This window comes from Cetorhinus maximus, chromosome 1 (genome assembly GCF_964194155.1).
Source record: "Cetorhinus maximus chromosome 1, sCetMax3.hap1.1, whole genome shotgun sequence".
Classification (NCBI taxonomy): Eukaryota; Metazoa; Chordata; class Chondrichthyes; order Lamniformes; family Cetorhinidae; genus Cetorhinus; species Cetorhinus maximus.
In genome coordinates, this window is record NC_135879.1 from 102,088,100 (window position 1) to 102,114,318 (window position 26,219).

Sequence of the window (26,219 nt, forward strand, 5' to 3'; positions counted from 1 at the left end):
CTGCTGCAATTTCGGTGTTAATGCTGATACTCTGGGGTTTCAACAGAACTGCTGCTGAAACTATCACAGTCAATTAGGAAAATAACTGGAAATTCAACCCTTAAAACATCAGACAGATAATTGTAATGTGAGGCTGAGGTGTAACAAGACAAATCTCTGCATTCAAGACAGTCAGAATGGGAGTAGAAGTTAGTCACTTCTAAAAAAAAAAATGAATTTGGCTTCATTGCAGATCATCTTGATATAGAATTGCTTGTTCCTTTTTTAAAAAAAAATCCTTTGTTTGCTTAGAGGGGAAGGTTTCAGACTGTGTTGCCCTACATGTTCTGGGCATGGTCTGTTTTCTGTTCTGTACTAGGCTATTTTTATTAGTGGGCTCAAGATAGCAAAGATGCTGTGAAAAAATAAACTGTCTCAGGGAATTTTTCCTTTAAACAGTAGATTCATAGTCTATTTTAATTTTTTCTATCATAATTTTTCCTATTCTAGTGGGAAGAAGTCTTGTCAGTCATGTTCTAATCAGAGAGAGAATACATCGGGTGGTTTTGGTTCAGTTAAAGAATTGGGGGACGTTGGGGGTAGGGAATAAATATATCACAATTTATAGTTTGCTAGCAGTAGTGTATGGCTGTACCTGATCACACTCTGCTCTGTTCTGTTTGCAGATTTTAGATTAAGTATTGGAGCACTGAAGGATGACATAAATCTGAAGCTTGAATTAATCTGAAATTGCAAAATGGTCTGACCACCAGAGAGACAAGAAAGGACATGGGAAACATTACAAGAGAAAGGGAATACTATGATGACAGGAATGAATTAAAACACCTTAACTTTGTTCCTCTTTAATTTACCTCATCTCTGACCTGTGCTTTATGTAGGTTGATGCCTTCTTTTCAGAATAGTGAAGATAGGTTAGCTTCATATGGATACATTGTATAATCACTATAAAGGTTTCATAAATGAAATGTTCCTTACCGGTTCATAGGCAGAGCTGGCTTCATTCTTTCTCCTCCAAAAGATCTATCCTGTAACGGTTTTCTAAATTGCCTGTTAGGAGATGAAAAAACATTCTGAGGAGGCACATATGTTTTTTAAACTACATTCCTTGACAAATTTAGTTTCAATTTAAGTTAGATAAAGTAACAAACCACAAAGAGAAAAATACCCATTCTAAAAATAGTTTTCTGTTGTTGAAACTGACCCTTCACTGGTTTTCTGTTTACAAATAAATTTTCAAAACAAAAGTATTCAACAGTTGTAAATAAAATATTAGAGATAAAACTTAGCCTGGGCCTGTTTTGGGGCCCAGACTCAGTGCTGCACATCCACCTTTAAATATTAAAATGGCTACATAATTTTAAGCATCTTGCCTCTCGCCTCTCAGTCAAAAGGATGTATAGTAGATTCACAATCCCACTACAGAGCCTTGAACACAAAATTTAAGTGTGATACTTCAGTGCAGTACTGTGGGAGTGCTGTAGTCACAAGGTGTCATCCTTTGGATGAGAAATAAATCAAGGCCCTGCCTTCTCTCTCGGTGAACGATCCTGAGGTACAATTTGAAGACGAGCAGCACGATCTTGGCCAATACAGTATTTATCTCTTAACGATCATCACTAAGAAACAGATTATTTGGTCATTATGTCATTATTTTTTGTTGGATGCTACTGTGCACAATTTGGCTGCTATATTTTCTTTCTCACAACAGTGACTACACTTCAAAAGTATTTCAGTGGCTGCAAAGTGCCTTTATATTCTGAGGTTGTGAAAGTCATTTGTTTTTTTTTATCTCTCCCAGATTTGGGATAGAGTCAATGTCCTTCTCAGTCTGCAATCAAAAATCATTTTTTTTAGTTCTTTAAATCCAGGCTTTTGCAAAGCTGAAACAAAAAACATATTGCTATAAACTATTAGGATTAGAAGCCCAAGCCATACTACACAGCCAAGGATTGGCCTATTGCTTGACAAATATCAGACACAACCTTTCTCCTCTCCCAATACCCAAGAACAAAACAATAATCCACTTCTCTCCACAACAGGCTACTTACACCAATCATGTATAAAAAGTGCATTTTCTGTTGCTGCTTTCCAGTTTACAATACACATCTTCCCATTGCACAACAGAGTATTAAAGAGTACAGGAGCTGCCCATCTGCTAATACTGCTTGAGAACAAAATTAACTTAATGCACACTGAACTGTTAAATGTTTTTTAGGTCAGTGTGATCTAACCTTAGAATTAGTAATATCTAAACTAATATCAATGTTGTGGTTAGCTAGTTCAATGCTGTTAAATAACTGCTGGTACTTTATCAATAAAATAGATGCTAAAACTACATATATTATATATATTTAAAAAGGAAGTGAGCTTTCTGAAATGATCAGCTGATCACAGGTCTTTAACATGTATCATAACTATTGTAGGACATCCATGTTAAAGACAGCCATAGGTCAACAACCTTTCAACTGTTGAACACCTTTGGTCTGTCCGCAAGCATGACTCAGACCTCCCTGTCGCCATTTCAACACTCCACCCTGCTCTCATGCCCACATGTCTGACCTTGGCCTGCTGCAATGTTCCAGTGAAGCTCAACGCAACCTGGAGGAACAGCACCTCTTCTTCCGACTAGGCACTTTACAGCTTTCCGGACTGAATATTGAGTTCGACAACTTTAGATCATGAACTCTCTCCTCCATCCCCACCCTCTTTCCGATCCCCACTTTTCCAATAATTCGTATATATTTTTCTTTTTCCACCTATTTCTATTATTTTTAAATGTATTTCCATCCATTGTTTTATCTCTACCTTTTAGCCTATTTCGATCCCTTCACCCCACCCCACCCCCACTAGGGCTATCTGTACCTTGCTCATCCTGCTATCTACCCTTAATGTCACCATTAGCACATTTCTTAGCTAATATCACCACTGTCAACACCTCTTTGTCCTTTTGTCTATGACATCTTTTGGCAATCTCCACCTATCACTGGCCCTCTATTCAGCTCTACTTGTCCCACCCCACCTTAAACCAGCTTATATTTCACCTCTTTTCTATTTTTCCTTAGTTCTGATGAAGAGTCATTCAGACTCGAAATGTTAACTGTATTCCTCTCCGTAGATGCTGTCAGACCTGCTGAGTTTTTCCAGATATTTTTGTTTAGGTAAACAATTGTTGCTGACTTGTTTCTCTGCACTTTGATTCCTTGATTCTAGCTCTTGTAAGGAACATTTCTTTTTATTTCTGTTGGACTGTTGCAAAGAGCATATCTTATTTTCTGTGGGACTGTGGTAAAATTACAATGACTGCAGTTGAAAGACACGTCCACTGGAACAGTGTGAGGGATATATACAATGTTGCAGTCCTGGAACAGAGTGTGCCATGAAAGACAGGATGCCAGAAAGGAGTCCTGGACCAAGGGAGCTGCCCGACAACAGAATTTTAATTGGCTTCTGGCCAGGTTACCAGGTTTTGTGTGAGTGTAGCAGAGTGTAGCTCCTAGCCTGAAAGGAACAAGACCTAAAACCTCTCTCTCGTGTGCATGGAAGATTCCAGTAATTCTACAATAATAGCTAGCTGGGTTTCCCCCCCTCATATCTCTATAGCTTACTTTCTCTGAAAACCCCTGTCAAGAGGCAAAGGGGAAAATCACTGTTAGAGACATTGAAAGGCAAGTGCTCAACCAGTGAACTAAATACTGAAAGTGCTAGAAGACCACCTTGTGTCATCAACAAGAACTGAAAGGAAATTGGAAGACATCAATCAAAATCAACCCATTGAATGCTGTACTCCAGATTGGTGCTATTAAATTGTTTTATCCCACCCTTAAAATCCATGCGTTGTGTGTCTTATGTGTTTTGTGTGTTTGTGTGTGTGTGTGTATAGGGATTTAAGAAAGGGATAGAGTTTAAGTTATAGTGTTAGAAGTTAGCAGTTCATATTTCTTTCTTTTGCCACTAGTTAAAGACAACTTGTTCAATAAACAATTATTTATTAATTTTATAAACATGATGCTCATATTCTGTTAACCTAAATTAAACAGTTAGGTAGAATTGGGGCAATATGGTGGTTTGGTCAATCTTTTCACATTTGTCACAGCTCGGGGAACAGTGGGGCTTGATATTACAGTGCACTATTCCCAGTGACAGTCTGAATCCTTGGAATTTAATTTGTGAATGGACAGATCTAGACCTATGATTTTCGTATACCCATGGAATACCCATGGAGAATATTAATTCAGTATTCGAGTTATGCATTGTCCCTGTGTAATGGTTAATAGAAACAACCAACAAATCAGATCTTACCTCTGCAGCCCTGCCACATCCAGCTGTGAAAGGTGGTGTACAATTAAACAACTTAGTACAGGAGGAGGCTCCACAAATATCCCCATTCTCAATGATAGGGGAGCCCAGAACATCAGTGCAAAAGATAAGGCTGAAGCATTTGGAACCATCTTCAGCCAGAAGTGCCAGGTGAATGGACCATCTCGGCCTCCTCCTGAGGCTCCCAGCATCACAGATGCCAGTCTTCAGGAAATTTGATTCACTCCACATGATATCAAGATATGGCTGAAGGCACTGGGTACTGCAAAAGCTATAGGCCCTGACAATATTCCAGCAATAGTACTGAAGACTTGTCCTATAGAACTAGCCATGCCCAGAGCCAAGCTGTTCCAGTAATGACAACCAATGCCTGCATGCATTAGATTCTTGTTGCACAAATCATTGTTTTAGCATTTGACATGACCTGTTTCCAACTCATTTACTGGAGTTTGAAATTCTTGATCTATTCATGACATCTCTTTCACTGCTGTCTAAGCATAACTTGCATCATCCTGTGATTTGATCACATTTCTATGAATGATGTCTGCTACTAATAGCACTTATTATTCATTAAGGGAATTTGCACGATTTAAAATAACAAAAAGTTAGTCAAGTTTTCACATAGCTGGGGAAAATACAAATGCTGTGTGTATTTTGTTATGCAGAGCGCTGGGCTGGGAAGTGGCTCAAGGTTATATGTTCCATTGCGGTTATTGAACCAGTAGGCTTCATATTTCCTTTTTGATAAGATCTCTATTCTTGCGTTCGTTGATAATGATCTGTTACATTTTCATCAGCAGTGCAGTCACTTAGCTGTCATTACTACCCACCTCTATTAGCCAGAGCAGTAACCCCAGCCTCACCAGTCACTTTGACCCCTTGATTGTTCCCAATGAATACTGTAATTCACTGCCAATAGGATTTTTTTTATATCTCTGCTGCCACTTATCAGTGCATCGATTTTCTTTCAGACCTATGGGTCACAATTTATAAATGGTACAATCTAATTTGCTCTGAAAGCTGAAGTACAAACTTCCCCCTTTGTGATCAATTAAGTTTCATAGTTGAAAGAAAAGGACAAACATTTACAAGATGATTCCCTAACAAATGGTCCGCCTGAATTTGTGCAAAAAGAAACACACTCGTTCAATGTACTTTTGAGTACCATTCATAAGTGTGCAATTCTATTGGAGAAAACCTATTGAAAGCATCAGCTTGGCTCATTAATAGCACTCTCGCCTCAATCAGAAGGTTGTGAATTCTAGCTCCACTGCAGGCACTTTGGGCACACACTTTAGGCTGACACTGAAGGAATGTTACATTGTCAGAGGTGTTGCCATCCAGGTGAAATGCTAAACTGAGGTCCTATTCACCAATTCAGATGGATGTAAAAGGTCCCATGGCATCATTTGAAGAAGAGCAGTGCAGTTCTCCAATGCCCTGACCTTAACCAACACAATTAAAACTGATTTACTGCTCATTTATCTAATTTGTTGTCTGCAGGATTTCGTAATGGCCAACCTGGCTGCTGCATTTGCCTGCATAACAACAGCGACTATATTTCAATTGTAATTCCTGGGATGAGGAGGGTTCACTGTGAGGAAAGGTTGGACAGGCTGAGAATGAAGAATGAGAGGTGATCTTATTGAAACATATAAGATTCTGTGGGTAGATGCTGAGAGGATGTTTCCCCTCAAGGGGGAATCTAGAACTAGGGGACACAGTTTCAAAATAAGGGGTATCCCATTTAAGATGGAGATGAGAAGGAGTTTCTTCTTTCAGATGGCCATTAATGTTTGGAATTCTCTACCCCACAGAACAGTGGAGGTTTGGTCATTGCATATTTTCAAGGCTGAGTAAGACATATTTTTGATCTACAAGGGAGTTAAGGATTGTGGGGGCAGTCAGGAAAGAGGAGTTGAGGCCACAATCAGACCAGCCATGATCTTATCGAATGGTGGAGCAGGCTCGAGGGGTCAAGTGGCCTACTCCTGCTGCAAGTTCTTAAGTTTTTATGTTCTTAATTCAAAATAAAAAATAAAGATTTCTGAAATGTTATAAATTAAATGTCAAAATTTTTATCTTTATTTGCTTTTCAAAACCTCATCCCGCCCGTGGATGAGGCTTCCTAAAAACCTGCCCACCAACTGTAATCTTGAACGGGCTGTGAAAAATTTCTTTTAATTACCTTTTTAATGGCCGTAATAGGCCTTTTAATTGTCAATGGGCGCGCCGCCGACTCCGGCTTGAGCCTGCCGACCGAAATATCGCGCGAGTGGGTGATCACGTCGGGACGCTCGCCCGACGTCATTGTACGTCATTTTACGCTTGTTCGGGTCGGGCGCGTGCCCACTCAACGAGCTAAAAATTCTCCCTGTGTAGCAAATATATCAGCCAAACTAACAGGGAGATCTCTATGCACTGCCTAACAATCTGTGCATCCATTGAAAGAACAATAAGAAATCAAGGTTAAAGTGTCAGACACAACCAAGGTTGAAAATGTTAAAAAGAATGACTTGCAGCATATCTCATGAGCTCAAGACATCCCAAAGCAATTTACAGACAATTCAGTACTTTTGAAGCGTAATCATGGTTGTAATGTAGCAAGCACAACAAGCAATTTGCATACAGCAATGTCCCACAAACAGTAACTGACAGGTACTGACCGGAACATGACCACAAAAATTCGAGTCTAACACCCATATGTCCCAAAATGGCGGCACCTCTGGAGTCAGACATACCGGATGTCATATTTGGGGAGGTCAGTAACGCGGCTGTTAGGAGCTTGCGGCAGTGTAGGCTGATCATGACTTTAGTCAATATAATGTTTATTTAACACTAACACTGCCATTTTTGATCTTCCACTCCAGCTAATACACTCTAATACACAAAACTGGGCATGTGGGAGTCCACACTGTTTAAGCAGCACTATTTAAAATGACCATCAACTGCTTTTAGATCAGGTGCTGATTAATTTCTACTGGCTCTGTCTGAGTTTGCGGAAGTACTTGGTGGTTTCTTGAGTTATTTAAGATTGGGCAAGTTGCTGTGGAGATGGCCTTGGTTTTGACTTCAAGGGTTTTGGTCAGGCCGCTTGCAATCGTGGGTGCTGTAGTTACCATCCTCCTCGGCTTGTAGCAGAACGGATATTGAGTGAAGGTAGCACATAAGAGGACAAGTTGTTTTCAGAATAAGGGGGAGGTGGAGGAGGAGAAAGGCTCTCAGCAGGAGGCTTTGTCAACAGGGTTTTGAGGGAACATTTCTCTTGAAGCAGAATGTGCGTTGACTTCATTTATGATGGAGGTGCTCATGGAAATCAGCCAGTTCTTCAGGTAGACCCACAACCTCAGGGCAGGGCAAGAGCGACATAGGCAGATGAAGAGGAGGGGGAGGGAGAGGAGGAGCAGGACGAAGGGAGGTGGTAACCAAAACATCCCCTTTCCATCCGGCTGTGTGTGATCACTTCATCCGACTGTGGTTTCAGTGCCACAACCTTAAATCCCCTTAAATTCTATCTTAAATTCTACAGCAGTCACATAACCTCCCCCTGTCACTGACTATCACAGTGTCCCCTTGGCTACAATTATGAAACAAAAGTGGTTGTGGAGGTGGCCATCTCCCTGAATTTCTTTGCACCATGTTCCTTCCAGGCTTAAGCAGGCAACATCTGGTTCAGCTCCTAGTGTGTCAGCCATTCCTGCACAAGGGAGGTGACTAATGCTCTTTATGCCAGGAGATGGGAGTTCATTGCCTTCTCTCTGACCAGAGAGAAGCAGGTGCAACATATATGAGGTTTTGCCAGGATAATAGACTTTCCCATTGTGCAGTGGGTCTTTGGCATTGCATTTGAATGCAGAGATATATCTACACTGCAAAAATTCCACTCCCTCATTGTATAGTTGGTGCGTAATCATACTTAGCATATCATGCAGGTGAATGCCCAGTATCCTGGCAGCAATTAATATGCCTTTATTCTGTGCCAGTCCACTGCAATCTCACTATTTGATCTACCATATCAAACTAGGGGGTGGCTTCAGGATGACAAGGGCTATCCCTATCTGATGTGCAACCCAGCCATACGTGATAAGCATGCATATAAGGAGAGCCACGTTGCCACATAAAACATCACAGCGCAAACCATTGGGCTGTTTGTGAAATGATTCCACTGCCTGAGAAACTCTGGAGAAGCCCTTCTGGTATTCATCTGGGCATGTGCCCTAATTCGTCACAGACTGCTGCATCCAGCATAGTCTCACCACTATAAGGATACAGACCTTTCCACCAGGGATATGGTGAGCAGCTGAAGAGGAAACGGAAGGAAGAGGAGGAGCAAGTGGAAGGGAAGAAGCAACTGACACACCCCCTTTCCACCCGACTGTCTGTGATTGTTTCATCTGACTATGGTTCCAATGAGCACAAACTCAAATCCCCATTCTACAAAAGTCACATACCTTCCCTCTGTCAGTGACTATCACAGCATGCTCTTGGCTACAATTATGAAAATAAAAGCCACCATAAAACAACTATTCCAAACATCAAGCCATCAATCCAACATTCCATTTAAAAGTCAACGAATCACTCTTGTTCATTCTCATAGAGTCTGTCCTCCAGGTTCCTTTGCCTGTCCTAGTGCCTACCCCAAAGGCTGCAGCATGGCTGGTGGAAGGCTGCTGGCTTTCAGTGGGAGAGACTGGTGATAACCTTGCAGGAAACCCTTGTGCACCTCTAGGTTACAAAGGTTTTATATTTCGCTGAAAGAAAATAAAATAAGAGATGATGATAAAGTAAATGTTTTCCTCACCATCATGGGGCCAAGTGCTTTTGAGCTGGTGTCTAACCAATATTGCCTGTGAGACCCCCGTACGATGAACTATTCTGAAATTAATAAAATTCTTGATTCGTATTATGGAATGACAAAAATGGAGATAGCACCGAGAGTTGCATTCCATGAAAGGAAGCAGTTGTCAAGTGAGAATGTTGCAAATTAATTCTCAAGTTAAAGAAACTCGCTCATCACTATGGCTATAGTGCAAACTTAGAAATCAACATTAGAGACTGGTTCATAAGGTCCCTAAAGAACAATATAATCCAATCCAGGCCTAGTTGACATGAAAGGAATTCTGCAATGATACCATGGCCATGGAAATGACGGAAAGAGATAGTTGCAGATTGCAAGGAAGTTCCTTTCCTGAGCCGACAGGGAAAGTCTGCCCAATTTCACCAAGGTCCAGGCCACGGCAGCCATGTTCACAGTTCCAGATACAGAAATTTAGATGCTGCCATTGCCATGGTAGCCACCAATCATTCAAATACCCCCATTTCCAGTCAAAGTGCTATGCCTGTGGGAAAGTCAGGCATACTGAGATGGCATGCAGGAGTAAAGGAAACATAAATTCTCCAGTTGTGGTAAAGCTGCAGATCATAGCCATGCATTAGGTTGAGTTTATGTTGGATCTAAAACTAGTCCAGCAGCCTTGGAGATCCTTGAATGCGGCATATGATGGCAGTGGAAACAAAAGTTGGTGTTATTGAGCAGGAAGATCAAGGGCAAAATTTTATGCTGCGCAGGCGGGCTCGCGCCTGACCTGATCGGACTTAAAGTAGCATGAGACAATGTCGGGCGAGTGTCCTGACATCATCTCGCATGCGCACAATCTTCAGGTCGGGGGCACGCGCGCATGTCGGAACAGCGTTCGCCATCAATTAAAAGGCCACTTAAGGCCATTAGAAACCCAACTGAAGCCAATTTTACATTGCCCATGCAATTTTGTGCATGTTGCATGAGTAAAACAGTCAGGCGGGTAGGCCACATTTTTCAAAACCTCATCCAAGGGTGGGATAAAAAGGGTCAGCAGCATTGCCCGTGTGAGTAGTGAGGAGTTTAGGAGATAATTTACTGCTGGTTGTTTATTTGAACTGGACAGCTTCACCTCTGTCCTGAGCTTCATTCTTAGAATTTCTAAGCTTCATTTTAGGACTCATTGGTGTCTCCAGTGCCACTGAGGATTTTGACTATGTGTATCAGACAGCCTTCTGTTACCCTGGTAATGGGGATTGTGGTCTCCGCTGGAGGCACCTCCTCTAGGAGGAAGAGAGGGGTAGAAAGGAGAGGAAGCCAGGTGTCTCTGTGCAGTTTCCAGGAGAGCGACCTGTGGGAGGAGAGGCGCAGTCACAAGGGGCACAGGGCCAGCAAGTAGTCCAAGGTGGAAGGGGCTGCAGAGGACGCCACTATCTTGCTGCCAGGGTTTACAGGCGGTGATGCAGCTACCTCAATATGTCTGAGGTGCAATGCCGAAGGAGGATCCGCCTCTACAGGGAGACCGTAACTCCATTTGTCAGATGATTGGACCTGAGATCACCTCCAACTGTATGGGTGGAAACCCCATGCCTGTTGCTCTGAAGGACACAGTGACCCTTAAACTCTATGCCTCTGGCTCTTTCCAGGGGTCAGTGGGGGATCTTTGTGGAGTGTCTCAATCAGCTGACTATAGTTGCGTCAAACTGGTGACAGAAGTTCTGTTCAGGCGGGTAATGATATTTATTCATTTCTGTACGGATGAGGCCAGCCAGGCCGAGCGAGCCAGAGGTTTTGCAGTGATTGCTGGGTTCCCCCGTATCCAGGGTGCCATCGACTGCACACATGTGGCCATCAAGGTGCTGGCGGGTCAGTCGGGTGCCTTCGTCAACAGGAAGGGCTTCCACTCCATTAACGTGCAGATAGTGTGTGACCACAGGATGCAGATTCTACAAGTCTGTGCAAGGTACCCAGGCAGCTCCCATGATGCCTATATCCTCAGACACTCCCAGGTGCCGAGGCTATTCAGTGCTGGATGGATGGCCGCTGGGTGACAAGGGCTATCCGTTGAAAATATGACTTATGACACCTCTCCGCCACCCATGAACAGAGGCAGAGCAGCAGTATAACAGGGGCCATGCCTCCACAAGGGTGGTGATAGAAGGGACCATAGGTCTTCTGAAGATGCACTTCTAATGCCTGGACTGTTCAGGGGGAGCATGACAATATCCCCAGAGCCGGTGTCACTGATAGTGGTTGTGTGCCCTCCACAATCTGGCACTGGCAAGGGGGGACCCACTGGAGGAAGGGGAACTTGGCGCAGCTCCACAGGCCTCAGAGGGTGAATCCAGTAGAGAGTCAGGAGAGGAACATGGTGAAGAGAATGCTGAGGGCGTGGAGGCAGACCTCTGTATCCTTCAGGGAGTCAGGGACACCAGGGCTGCCTTGATCTAATGCACCTTCAGCTAGGCTGCCAAAGATCTGCTTCCACCTCATGCCAGGGCTGCCGTCTCCATCCAGGATGTCTGAAATGACCCTTTTATTTAAACCCAAAGTCCACTCAGTGCCTGTGCAATAAAGTTTAGAGTCACTCACGTATAGCTTTACATACTGGCATACCCTGCACCAAAAAACTCAAAAGGTGAAGCATACTCAGGCCATTATGACAAAAACAAAATTTATGTCACTTTCACAATCCAAATAAATTAACATAACCTTCTCTGGTCTTCATTTCCAGACCAGTAAACAAAAAACAAAACATTACAGAACAGAAGATCACTCATGGCCAGTCCCTCTTGTGCTCACGGTGCCTTAAACCTATGTTTGTGAGTGTCACGTCTTGGTGCCTCCACCCCCTCGCTGGCAGTGGCACTGGAGCCAGCCTGCTGACTCTGGTGTCTTGTTGGCCTTGATGACCTTGGCGGTTGTCCTCTGGCCAGTGGAGCTTTGCTGGCCCCGCCTGGGATGGAGCGGCCAGTGGCACGGCTGGCACCTCCCCAGTCATCACAACTTCATCATATGCCACGGTCACTGGCAGAGGGGGGAAGAGCTGCTGCCGTCATCCAGAGGGCCCTGAGAGGAGCCTGCAGAGAAGACAAGCGGCTCGTGTGTCAACGTGTGGTCGCTCTGGACCTCCCTGCACACCATTGAAGAATGGGCACCTAGCTGGGATACTGGGTGCCTCATCCATCTCCCACACTGGCACTGAGCACCAGACACCATTGCCTGTGTGAGGGTTGCAGGTCCGAGCGCAACCCCAGGAACGCCTGATTCTGTCCCTGGAGCTGCCTCTCCATGAGAGTAACCACTCCCTCAATGGAGGAGGTAGTGCACTCAGCCATTGGGGCCAACGCAGTGCTTATGCTCCGCATGGACTCCTCCATAACAGAGGACACGGCAGACATACCCTCACGGAACTCCACCAGATCCTCCCGCACATCCTATTGGACATCCAGCATCTGCCGCTTAATGGATGACTCCAGGGGCTCATCATCTGCCTTCGACTCAGCAACATCCTGGTCTCCAGCAGTCCTCCGACTGCCGGCGCCCTGGGCATTCTCTGCCTCCGCCTGCACCTCAAGCGAGTGTGAAGTATCCTCACCGCTGTGCTCCAGCATTCTAGCAGATGATCTAATGCCCACCGAGGTGCTGGCATCTGTGCTGGTGCCTGGTTCAGAGAACAGGCATGATGCAGGTGCAGCTGAAGCATGGCTGTCATCTGGCTTCAGGGGTAGCTCTTCGGGGACCTGAGAATGAGTGCGTGCTGGCAAATCTAAGGGAGAACAATGACATGAGTCAGCACACTGTGCATGCCAGTCACTCTGGTGAGACAAAGGAGATCTGCATCATGCTGCCATCGTCTTTCAATGGTCAATGAGGAATCCATTTTTGAGGCTCCCATCAATGATGAGACTACAGAAGAATGTCTGCACCATCCAAAACTCTCACCTCTGTGCACTGCACTCTTACCTTCATCTGAGCTGCGTGGCACCTCTCCAGCTGCAAGGGGTCCTGTTCAAACCTGGTAAGGATTAGGAGGTTTGGGGGGCCTCCGCCTGTCCGTAACCTCTCAATGTTTTTATAGCTTGTCTTCTCCTGAAAGGACAGAGGAGCAGTGATTAGTCCACTCTCTACCTGCAACGCCATTGTAGCCTGGCCAACCCCACCTGAGGAACACCTTGAAGGGCACATTCGAGTCATGGCCCTCGAGCCCCAAGGCACTCAGTCTAAGCAGCCAGGGCTCACCCCCTTGGCCAGCTCCAGCATCATTGACAGTTGGAACTCAGACTCCAACACCCCTGATCTCCACGGGAGGACAGCCAGACCTTTACACTTCAACACACTGATCCATGCCAATGTGGTACTCACCCTTGCCGAGCGCAGCAGGTCGTTAAACCTTTTGCGGCACTGCACCCATGTGCGCTGCACAACGTCGTGGCTGCTGACCTGCGCTGCCACCTCCTCCCAAGCTCTTTTTGTCAGGTGCGGTGGCCGCTTCCTTCCATCTGTGGGGACGAGGGTGTTCCTCCTGGCGGCCACCTCCTCCAGGAGGACCACGAGGCATTTGTCCAAAAACCAGGGGGGCTGAGTATCCACCCGACCTGCCCTTCAGTCTGGTATCTCCAGCCGCGTTTGAGGCCATAGCTTTGGTCTTCAGCATGCAGGAGATATGTTCTTCCCTGGCAGCCTTCAAGGAGCCGCCTGTGCCGTTTTTAAACTGCCTGCTGGGTCGCCATTGAACCTGGCGGCCGACAGGCCCCTGCCCCCGCTTTGCTCTTCCCAACTATTGGGAAGATGCATTTCATGCTGGGCGGCCTGAATTGGCCAGCCAGCATGAAATTGCAGTTGGGGGCCTATTGTGGGTGGCGCTCGTTTCCTGACTGGTTGCGGGTCCGCCAATCGCTCGCGCCCGCCATGCATAGAATTCCGGCCCAGGAGTTGTACTCAGAGAGCAAGAGAAACAGCACATGGAGGATGAGAGTAAAAGGGCTGATGATATAATTCCAGCGCCCGCAGTAAAAATGGAAGTTGGAAATTCACAACTTCTTTCAATATTGATATAGCTGCAGCCATGTCTGTCATCTCGCAGACTACAAGAAATCCCGAGGTCACATTCCCTTATACAAAACTGGTGTGAAACTGACATATTTCACTCTAACATTAACTTCACCTAACACTGGAACACTGTCACTGGAATAATCTACAGTGGAATGTGATGATGCATCCTATTACTTGCCATAGGTGGTAGCAGGAGAGAACAAAGTCTCCCTGATGGAAAGGAAGTGGCTTAAGACAATACAGTTAAACTGGAGAAAATTATTTACAGTAGGGATAAATAAGAGCATGCCTGTCATTGAGGAAGATCTAAGAGAGTACAAAGAGGTCTTTGAGCAAGGAGGGCCCAATGATAAAATTAGTCACAAGGCCAAAGTCAAGATAAAAGACAATGCACAGCTGACATTTTTTAAGGCTAAGCTAGTGCCTCATGCACAGAAGCAGTAAGTAAAGAGGTATATGAAGATATTGAAGAGTTGGTGAAAAGTTGTGAAGTGTGTCTCAGAATGAAAAACGATCCAACCAAGCTTCCTGCTTGTTATTATTGTTATTATTATTGTTATCTGCTCCCATTGCCACCCCAGTGCCTGGCCTAGCCACCCCTGTGAATGGAGAATTACCTTTCTCCCCAGTCCGCCTCTTGCACTAAGACTTCCAGTGCTTCATCAGAGAACCTGGAGCATGCTCTCTGCACTCTTGCACCATTTCATTCTTTTTCCTGCTCATAGATTCTTCCACAGGCAGTTCCAATATCTGCTGCAGCCAGACTGGACCCCCCCCCCCGCCTGCCCCCACACCCCCCCCACCAACCCCGCCAAGAGGTGCAGGTTTGAATTAGTGCAGGTTAGCAGTAGGTAGTAATAAAAACAGGAAATGCTGGAAAAACTCAGCAGGTCTGGCAGCATCTGTGGAGAGAGAAACAGAGTTAAAGTTTCGAGTCCAATATGACTCTTCTTCGAGAAGAGACCTGCTGAGTTTCCCCAGCACTTTCACTTCTTTATTTCAGATTTCCAGCATCCACATTATTTTGCTTTTATTTTCGCATTTGGTAGTGCTAGCCTTATACAAACTTTAGCTGCCTCTTGATGCAGGCATCTACTAGCAGTACATTTAACATTGGACAGCATGCTACGATCATTTAAATTAGCATGCAGCACGATAATCAAGCATCACAATCTCCACATTCGTTATTGGATCTAATCTAATGTTTCCTCCAATATGTTTTAGTGTTGTTGGTTGAGGGATGAACACTGACCAGCACACTGGGTTAAAATCTCCTGATTTGCTTCAAAATAGTGCCATGGGATCTACAGCACTCATTTGAGACTCAGTTTCATATTTGGGACTCAGCTTAGTTTTTTAAAAATTCATTCATGGGATGTGAGCATTGTTGGCTAGGCCAGCCTTTATTGCCCATCTCTAATTGCCCTTGAAAAGATGGTGGTGAGCTGCCTTCTTGAAACTCTGAAGTCCCTGAGGTGTAGGTACATCCACAGTGCTGTTAGGGAGGGTGTTCCAGGATTTTGACCCAGCAACAGTGAAGGAACAGTGATGTATTTCTAAGTCAGAATTGTGAGTGGCTTGGAGGGGAACTTACAGGTGGTGGTACCTCATCCAAAGAATGACATCTTCAACATTCAGTCAGTACTGTGCTGAAGGATCAGCCTATCTTTTACTAAAGTTTCTGGAGTGGGACTTGAACTCACAACCTTTTGACTCAAAGGCTACCGAGACACAGCTGACACCCAAAAGAAGCCATGAGGTAAATTATGAAGTAATGGATAGGTAATGCCAAACTTGGAAGTTTAAAAGCTTGAAGTTTGTTGGAGGAAAGATCGAAACACCACAGGAGGTAAGAAGCATCACAACTGCTGGTCACACTGATCAAAAAGAATGGAACAATGAATGGATATTGTTATGGGTTTGATTTTCCAGAGAGGTTTCTTATTAGAAACTTTGAACTTTATTTACAGGTTGCAGCAGCAGTTACATGTTTCCATCAAACTCCCCAACTAGAAGAACTCCCACTCCAAGGTTCCCCATGCTTAGAGCTGATTTGTTCACACTGTCATGTGATACTATACAATACAATAAATCTTAAAACTACAGCCACTATATTTCTTAAAACTACAATTAGGAATTGTACAAATTCCTACAAATAGGAATTACATTCCTCCCCCTTTAAATTTTTTGTAGTTTGTATTTATAAGAACATCTACCTTCCAGACATTACAAATGTATACACAGGTCATGGAATTATAAAAGCAAAGCACTACGGATGCTGGAAATCCAAAACAAAAATAAAAATACCTGGAAAAACTCAGCAGGTCTGGCAGCATCTGCAGAGAGGAACACAGTTAACGTTTCGAGTCCGTATAAAAGTCATACGGACTCGAAACGTTAACTGTGTTCCTCTCCGCAGATGCTGCCAGACCTGCTGAGTTTTTCCAGGTATTTTTATTTTTATTTTTGTCATGGAATTATAAGTTCAGTCTCTCAGGTGCTTTCCTGGTCCAGGTGGAACATTGTAGCTCCACGACTTTTGAATCACTTACAGGATCTATATTATCTGGAACCGCAGCAACATCAGGTACCTCTTTAGGCACAGGCAGTTCAGTGTTATCTACTCCGACAGAAACAGGCTCTTCAATGATTACAGGTGGAACATAATTTTGTTGGGGTATCTCCCTTCCTCTCAAGTGGCCCGCGTGTTTGCGGGTGATCTGGCCCTCCACTTCTAAATGGTATGACAAGGATCCAGTCACAGAAACTATTACACCAGGTAAACAACTCGATCCACACCGAAATTTCGATAGGTATACTGCTTCACCAACAATAAATTTTTGCTCACGACTATGCAAATCACGAGTCGCTTTTTGATTCTCTTGGCCTTTCTCCACCTTCCCCTCTAAATTAAGATGTATCCAGCTTAACCTGGTTCAAAGGTGTCGCTTCACAATGAACTCTGAATAGTGTGGGGGGTTGTTTTATAGTGAAACAGGAAATGTGAAAGTTTAGTCTCCAGTGATCCTCCTGATAATTTTTTCATCCCAGCTTTAAAAGTTTTTACTGCTCTCTCAGCTAATCCGTTAGACGACAGATGATATCACAGAATCACAGAATCACAGTGCAGAAGAGGCCCTTCAGCCCATCGAGTCTGCACCGACACGTGAGAAACACCTGACCTACCTACCTAATCCCATTTACCAGCACTTGGCCCATAGCCTTGAATGTTATGACGTGCCAAGTGCTCATCCAGGTACTCTTTAAAGGATGTGAGGCAACCCGCCTCCACCACCCTCCCAGGCAGCGCATTCCAGACCATCATCACCCTCTGGGTAAAAAAGTTTTTCCTCACATCTCCCCTAAACCTTCTGTCCCTCACCTTGAACTTATGCACACTTGTGACTGACCCTTCAACTAAGGGGAACAGCTGCTCCCTATCTACCCTGTCCATGCCCCTCATATTCTTGTACACCTCGATCAGGTCGCCCCTCAGTCTTCTCTGTTCCAACAAAAACAACCCAAGTCTATCCAACCTCACTTCATAACTTAAATGTTTCATCCCAGGCAACATCCTGGTGAATCTCCTCTGCACCCTCTCCACCAGACATGGTGCCGTCTTTATGGTGTTTTATACCATTTAGGCTCACAAATCTTTGAAATTCAGTGCTAGTAAATGCAGCACCATTGTCTGAGATGATTACTTCTGGCAACCCATGTATAGAAAAGCTTTGGTGTAACTTTTCTATAGTCTCACCTAATGTTGGTGACCTAACCTCATAAACGTCTAGCCATTAGGAATGTGCATCAATTATTAGTAGGAATGTGGTGCCTACAAAAGGACTGATGTAATCTATGTGCAGTCTCACCCAGAGCCTACCAGGCCATTCCCATGAGTGTAGTGGGGCCGCAACAGTTGTTGTTGGCATTGTATACAGTGTTTAACCGCCTTCTCGATATTACTGGCCACGCCCAGCCACTAAGTATTACTGCGCGTGATCATCTTCATTCTTGAGATTCCCGTATGTGCACTGTGCAACTTTGCTAAGAGTGATTCCCTTCCTTGTGAAGGAACAACTACTCGCACACCCCATAACAGGAGACTATCTTGACTGCTCAATTCATTCCTTCGAATGAAGAATGGCTTCAATTCGTCAGGACCGGTTCCTGGGACCATCCTTTCAAAACTTGGTCTCTCACTCTAGACAGGACTGGATCATGATTTGTCCAGTTGCTTATCTGCCTTGTGCATATTGGCGAGGAATCCAGGAAATTCATTGCTAATATGATCTCTTGCGGAATTGGGGCATGTTCATTGCTCTCCTGCAAAGGAAGGTGACTTAGGGCATCAGTATTGGCTATATGCATACCTGGTAAGTGCACATAAGTGTATTCATATGCAGATAAAATTAGAGCCCATCTTTGAATTCGTGGAGAAGCTATGGGAGGGATAGCTTTTTCTTCACTGAATAGATCCAAGAACGGTTTGTGGTCAGACATTATCATAAAGTGTCAGCCATGTATGTCTTGATGGAAATTTTAAATTCCGAAAATAATTGGTAATCCTTCTTTCTCGATTTGCGAATACCCTTTTTCGGCCATGGAAAGGGCCCTGGACATGTAGCCTATTGGCTTTTCTGAACCTTCGTCCATCTTGTGCGATAGTACTGCTCCTACGCCATAGGGGGATGCATTGCAGGTTAGTACCAGTTCCTTTGTTGGGTTGTAGCATAATAATAAGTTTGAAGAGCGCGAGAGTTGTTTAACTTTCGCGAAGGCTTCTTTGTGGGGTGCCTTCCAAACCCAACGCTGGTTTTTCTTTAATAATGAGTGTAGGGGGGCTAAGACCGTTGATACGTTGGGTAGGAATCGAGCATAATAATTAACCATACCTAAGAATGACTTGAGTTCAGAGACATTTTTAGACGAAGGTGCCTCCTTAATAGCTTTGACTTTTTCTTCTACTGGGTGTAACTCTTGGGCATCCACCCGCTGGCTCAAATAAACGACTTTGCTTGCCTGAAAGGTACACTTTTCTTTTTTTAAGCTCATCCCTACTTCCAAAAATTGTTTCAGGACTTCCTCCAAATTAGCCAAGTGTTCAGCTTCCGTGAACCCCGTTATTAGGACGTCATCCTGGTAAACCATGACTTGAGGTCGTCCGTGTAGCAAGCTCTCCATTGGCCTCTGGAAAATTGCGCAGGCTGAAGAAATACCGAAAGGCAGATGCGTATATTGATATAACCCTTTGTGGGTGTTTATGGTGACAAACTGTGGTGATATCTTCCAGTTCCAGCTGCTGATACGTTTGGCTCATGTCTAGTTTAGTACAAGTTGTTCCTCCTGTTAATTTAGCATAGAGATCCTCAATCTTGGGGATAGGGTACTTGTCTAACTTGGCAGCTTTGTTGACTGTTAGCTTATAGTCCCCATAGATCTGCATGGTCTGATCCAGTTTTAAGACAGGGACTATAGGTGCTGCCCACTCTGAGAACTGAACCAGCTGTATGACCCCCCAGCCTCTCTAAACGGTTCAATTTGGTGTCAACATTTTCCCTCAGAACGTATGGCACCAGCCTTACTTTAAAGAAATGAGGAGTTGCTTCTGAGTCAACATAGATCTTAGCCTGTAGGCCTTTGATTTGCCCTAGTTCGTCTCGAAAAACCTTGTCCTATTTCTTTAGTAGCTCTGGCAGTCCTCCTACTCGTAGCTGAAAATTTTCAGACCAATTTAATTTAATTTCTTTCAACCAATCATGACCTAGAAGGTTTAGTCCCTTCGCCTTCTACTACCATCACTGGGAGTTGTGCTGTTTGGTGCTTATAATAAACAGGCACAGTGATAATACCCTTCACTTGGATAGCTTCGCCAGTGTAAGTTTCCAATTTGGCTGAAGTCTGCTCCAAATTCAATTGTTGAGTATCCTTGTTTAAATATTTGAAGGTGTGTACCAGTGTCCACTTCCATCATTAAGGATTCTCCATTTACCTGCAGAATAACAGTGATTGACTCTGTCTTCCCTGCTTCTACATTAGATAGGGAGTAAATATCAGAATTGGTGGTTTCTGGTTCTTCCATATTATGTACTTTGATTAACTTAGTTTGCTGCCTTGGAGTCTGTCCCAATCTTCCTTTACAATACTTTACAATGTGCCCTCTTTTATGGCAAAAATAGCACTCCACCTCTTTAAAACAGCAAGTTTCAGGAGAATGATTGCTTCCACATCGGTAACAATTCATTTTCAGATTTGCTGCTAAGCTGTTTCCTGTATTTATTTAACATTTTCGGGTAGTGGGGACTGTCTCCCGCTTTGCGTTGGAATCCCAGCTTTTTGCACCACACCCAGCTTTCTGTTCCCACCCCAAATGGAAAACGGTGCCATTTTGTGCACCTTGCATAGCCTGCGCTCGGCACTTTCCATCATGAGCGCTATTTCCAATGTTTTATTAAAATCCAGGTTTACTTCAGCTAATAATCATTGTTGAATGGCATCATGTTACAGACCGCAGACCAAAGGATCCCTGAGCATATTGCTTAGGGTTTCCCTGAAATCACAGTGTTCAGTCGGTTGTTTCAATTTTGCCACATATGTAGTAATGGCCTCCTCCAGGGCTCTAACTCTCGAATTAAACCTGAACCTCTGCATGGCGACTGAGGGTTTGGGTTGAAAGTGTTCCTTAACGAGGTCTACCAATTCACCAAAGATTTTCGAATTGGGGTATTTGGGGCCATCAAACTTTGGATTAAATTATACGTTTACTCCCACAAACTCTTCAGGGAATTGCTCTCCTCTTTTCCTCCCTTGTTATTTTGTTTGCCTGGAAACAGAACCCAAGGCATTCTACATATTGATACCAATCCTCTACGGATGGTTCTAAGGGGTCAATCCTGCCAAAATGTGGCATTTCTGGTGAGTACGTCTTCCTTTTCTTCTGTTTAAACAAGATACCCACAGTTGTTAGGTGAGGGACAATGCCAGACCCAATTTATCCTCGTTGGCAGTTTGTTATGGACTTGATTTTCCAGAGAGGTTTCACATTAGAAACATTGACTTTATTTATAGGCCACAGGAGCAGTTACATGCTTCCATCAAGCTTCCCAGTGAGGAGAAGAACTCCCACTCTAAGATTTCCGCGCTTAGAGCTGATTCATTTACACTGTCACATGATACTATACAACACAATAAGTCTTAAAGCTACAGTCACTACATTCTTTAAAGCTACAATTACTACAGACATTTTACTGCGAATGGGGCAGAGTATATGAAGTCTTCCACGTTCGCTGGAAACATGGATGATGAGAAAAACAAAGAAACTGTTTTATTGTACCTGACAACTCCACTAAAATAAGACACACTGGAATTTGGCTAGCACACAAATGAATTGCAGTCCCGAGTACTGCAAATACCATTGTCCGCTGTACTTTCCCAGCCTGGATCAAGCCCTGCATGCTAGCCTGCAGAATCTCTGATGGAAACACAGCCATAACTAACATTGAAGGAATAACTTCCTTGTGCCAAGAAGAGGCACAAAATGATAGGTTTGCATGAGCTGAAGCATGTGATAAAATTATGTGTGTCGATTATTTGGAGAAGGGTTTTTACTGTATTTCTCAGTTACACAGGTAAAGTACTTGATATTGGAAGATACCCTTCATGTTATCCTTCTACAATAAAATTCCTTGAACATTCCGTGCACAATTGGTTGCAAAAATATTTGGCAAGGGATATCCATTAACTTACACCCTCTACACTTTTCCCATAACCCTGAAAAATTTTCCTTTTCAAGTACAGATCCAATTCTGGTTTGCAAGTTACAAATGAATCTATATCTACTATATTTTTAGGTAATGCATTCCAGATTGTGTTAACTTGCTGTGTAAAATATTGTTAGCTTAATCTCCCCCCCTTTTTTTTGCCTATTATCTTCAATCTTCATCCTCTGGTTGTTGATCCTCCTGCCAGTGGAAACAGGTTGCAGAAAAGGATTCAACATTTTAGCCCAATTCTCTGACCAGCACTCCTTGCAAGTGTGTTTCACTGCAGAATGTGCAGCATTACAGAATTACACCCTTTACCTTTCCATATGCTACGGATAACATCATTGATGGACTATTTTGTGCACAATACTTAGCTGCCAAGACATCTGTGGATGGGCCCCAGTGGGAAATTGGCAGAACTGATTTGAGTGCCTAGAAATAGCCACTTAGACACTTTCTCCAGGAGTTCTGCCAATCTTCCATCAAAGTTCTGTCAGGTGTATGAAAGGACCTTGGAACCAGGGCCAATAGCACTTAAGTTCAAAGTAGTCTGCACCTCCATCCTGAAGTGTTTTACAACAAGATCCCCTTCAGTAGATCCACTATACATTGCACTGAGATGCAGGCTAATACATGAGGGGAAGATTCAATTACACGACCAGGGAACTGAACCCAAAATATTTTCTGTTGATGATCAACAAAACACGTTGGCCAGAATCTTGCCCTGGTCAGACGGGCTCGGCGGGGTGGGTGGGTGCGCTTGGGAAGCCGATTGCTGCCCACGATTGACGTCAGAAGCTGATTTCACGCTGGTGGGCCAATTAAGGCCCGACCAGCGTGAAACGCAAGTGGCAGCTCTCAACGCTGCCTGTATGGGGGGAGCGGGGGAGGAGGGTGAGCGGGGCGAGCGCAAACTTTGTACATGTGCGCGAGTGCGCGCTTCAGGATCTCCCTGAGGTACAGAGCTGCCTCAGGGAGATGAAGAGTTTTTTTTTAAAAAAGTAAAGAATTGAAAAATGTAATAAAACATGTCTCCTCATGTGACACTGTTTCATGAGCAGGGACACATGTTATTAATTAAATTTTAAAACTTTTATTTTGTTTTTATTTGCTTTTGGAAACCTCACCCCGCCCGTGGATGAGGTTTACTAAAAAATGCAAAGGCTGCTTGTCCTTTTCGCCTGTGGTAAGGTTGGAGAGGCAGTGAAAAATGTAACTTAATTGATTCTTTAACGGCCTTTTCATTGTCAGTGGGCGCACTGCCATTACCCGGACCCACCCGCCGACCAAACTATCGCGTGACTGCACATTGACGTTGGGACGCTTGCCTGACGTCAACGCGCATCATGTCACGCTCGAGCGGGTCGGACATGTGCCGGCCTGCCAAGGTGAAAATTCTGCCTCTTGATTCTGAAGCACCTAACACTGTTTTACCTTGACACACTATAATGTCAACAGATTAGATATTTCAATGTTATCTTGCACATGGAAATATATGCTAACTGCACCTGTGAAAGCATTGAAAATTCTGAGATGTAATAAAAAAGCCATGAAAAGCGTTCACTGTCAGCTTACCTGTAACAGTTTCTTGAGGTTATCCCTTTCTCATTTTTGACTAATTAAACAGAAGATCATCTTGCAGATATGTTTTATTGGAGAGGCGTTATTCACGTATTTACTGGTACAAATGAGACTCAGCCTCCTGTGCTTCATCATAACTTGGTCATTTCCTGTTAGTGACAGAATAGCCTCCTGCTTCTGATCAGCCTCTGCACACAAAATGACAGACCACAACATCTCCCACTTTACAGAACAACCTTCTCACCCCACAAAAGAAGGTCCAGCCAAAGGGCCAAATCTTGCTTTATTTTTAAAGGTGCAAACATCAGTCAATATAATTTGCATTTAACCTAATGGAAAAAAACTGATAAGGTCTGTTAACTTTGATGGCATTTATAAAATAAAGTGAAACAAAACAGAAAACATCTGTTTTTAAGTTTTTGTGGCAAAATTATTTTTACAGCATTGTTACTAAAATTCAGTGGAAATTAGGATTAAAATACATCTCCAACAACCTAAATCTGAAATATTGAATATCAAAGAGAAAGTCTTTTTCCCTATCATTTTGATCTTTCTACTTGCAGCACACTTCCTCTTTCAGTCAGGGGGCTGCTGTAATACTGTACTCTTTATCAGGACTACACCATAACCAGTGATAAGAAACATTGGTCAGAATTTTGCCCTTGGCATGCGGGATCGGGCGGGAATGATTGGGAAGCCGACCGTCGCTCGAGATCGGCACCATGCCGCAATTTCATGCTGGTAGGCCAATTAAGGCCCGCCCAGCGTGATACGTGAGTGGCAGTGCTGAGTGCTGCCTGTGCGGTGGTGGGGGGGGGAGGGGGAGGGAGGTGGGGGGCAGGAGGGCCAGCGGACCGGGCGCAAACTTTGCGCATGCGCGCGATTGAGCACTGCATTGTCTCCCTGAGGCAAGAAGCTGCCTCAGGGAGATGAAGAGATATTAAAAAAAATAATGAAGAACATAAAAATGTAATAAAACATGTCCCCCCTCATGTGACTCTGTCACATGGGCAGGGACATGTTTTTAACGAAAAAATAAAGTTTTTATTTTATTTTTATTTGCATTTGGAAACCTCATCCCGCCTGTGGATGAGGTTTCCAAAAAAATGCAAAGGCTGCTTGGCCTTTTCACCTGCCCACCAGATTGGATGGGCAGCAAAAAATTAACATTAATACTAACTTAATGGTCTTAACAGACCCTTTAATTGTCAGCGGGCGCGCTTCCGGCTCTAGTGTGCACCCGCCAACCCAACTATCACGCAACTGCGCGTTGACGTCGGCACGCTCGGCCGATGCCAACGTACGTCATTTCACGCTCGGACGGGTCGGGCGTGTGCCCGCCCGCTGAGCAAAACTTTCTGCCCTTTATGTTTGTAGGGTCAGGGCTGGACTTGAAAGATTTTCAATGCCTTGTCTCCCATCTTGCTCTTTAATCAGATAAAAGATTCCACTGGCACACGAGACCTGGCTTCAATATTCCTATGAGCACCGGAAGATTTTAATGTCAGTCAAGCAAAATTGCAAATGCAGTGTCACAATCTTCTTTCACTACTACAAACTGCAATATATTTATTTAAAACAGTGAAGAAAACGTCATGTAATGAAGATTCATTATGTAATAAAAACAGAAAATGCCGGAAACACTCAGGATTAAAGCACAACTGATTAATTTAGAAGCGATCTAGAGCAGGCTTTTGTTTACTTTCTTAATTAACAAACCGATTAACACAGGTACCGGTGCAGGAAACCAACACTTTGATTATGAATGATACTTCTAAAAGGTCTGTGGAATACTCTCTGTAAATATGAAAAAATGCTATTATCTTTAACCCCTATTAAAAAGAAAACTATCCAATTCCGCCTGGTGTCTAATTTTGGTATAGTTTTCAAGTAAGCATAGCACTCTTAAGAATAATTTCACACTCATTACTGTTACACATTCTGTCTATGTTGGTGTCATAGTAAGGATAGTTTGTAAGTCTTTGCAAGTTTTATCTAAGAATACGTCTCAACGGCCTGAATTTTCAGCTCGGCGGGCGGGCACAATCGGTGGGCCTGGGATTGTCCAGGAAATGGACCGCCGACCACGATCGGCCTCCAACCGCGATTTCACACTTTCTGGCCAGTTAGCGGCCAGCCAGTGTGAAACGTGCGCTGAAAAGCTCAGCGCTGCCGAGGTGGGGGCGGGGAGAAGGTGGGTGATGACGTCAATGCAGGCATGGGCCAGCGCTGACAGAAAGCTGCCTGAAGGTAGAGAGCTGCCTCAGGGAGCTGAGGTCCTGAGAAAGCAAAAATTAAGGTTTCAAAACCTGAAAGTGTCCAAGCATTATATTCAATCATCTGAAAATTTAGCTAATGAAAATGCTGTACAACAGAAATTTGTTTATATTTTATTTCATCACGGAGATCTTATCTAGCCCGTGGATGGGGTCTGATGAAAAATGCAAAGGCCGTCTGGCTGATTCGCCTGTTATCCAACCGTAAGATTGGATGGGCGACGAAAAATCGCAGACAATTGCACCATTAATGTATGAGTGAAAACTTTCTTACCTGTTTTCAGGCAGGCATGTCAACATTTTGTCTCCTCCAATAGATCTCTCATGCATTGGATTTTGCCTGGAAAAAAAAATCCAGAATATTGAACTGAGACTGTTCAACTTCTCTTTTCACAGAGAAGTAACTTCTTTTCTCAGTTTTCTAAATTTCCC

The 26,219-nt window shown here is 43.9% G+C and overlaps 1 protein-coding gene across 1 annotated transcript in view; it reads right to left on the reverse strand.

Annotated features, from left to right (window-relative positions):
* Positions 1-23,622, reverse strand: part of clnk (cytokine dependent hematopoietic cell linker) — a 143,215-nt gene extending 119,593 nt beyond the window's left edge. Inside the window, exons 1-2 of the mRNA XM_078551258.1 lie at positions 23,506-23,622; positions 976-1,047 (exon numbers count right to left, since the gene is read on the reverse strand). Of these exons, the coding sequence (XP_078407384.1) occupies positions 976-1,001 (26 nt within the window). The 5' untranslated portion in view covers positions 1,002-1,047; positions 23,506-23,622. The remainder of the gene's footprint in view (positions 1-975; positions 1,048-23,505) is intronic.
* Between the last annotated feature and the right edge of the window lie 2,597 nt (positions 23,623-26,219).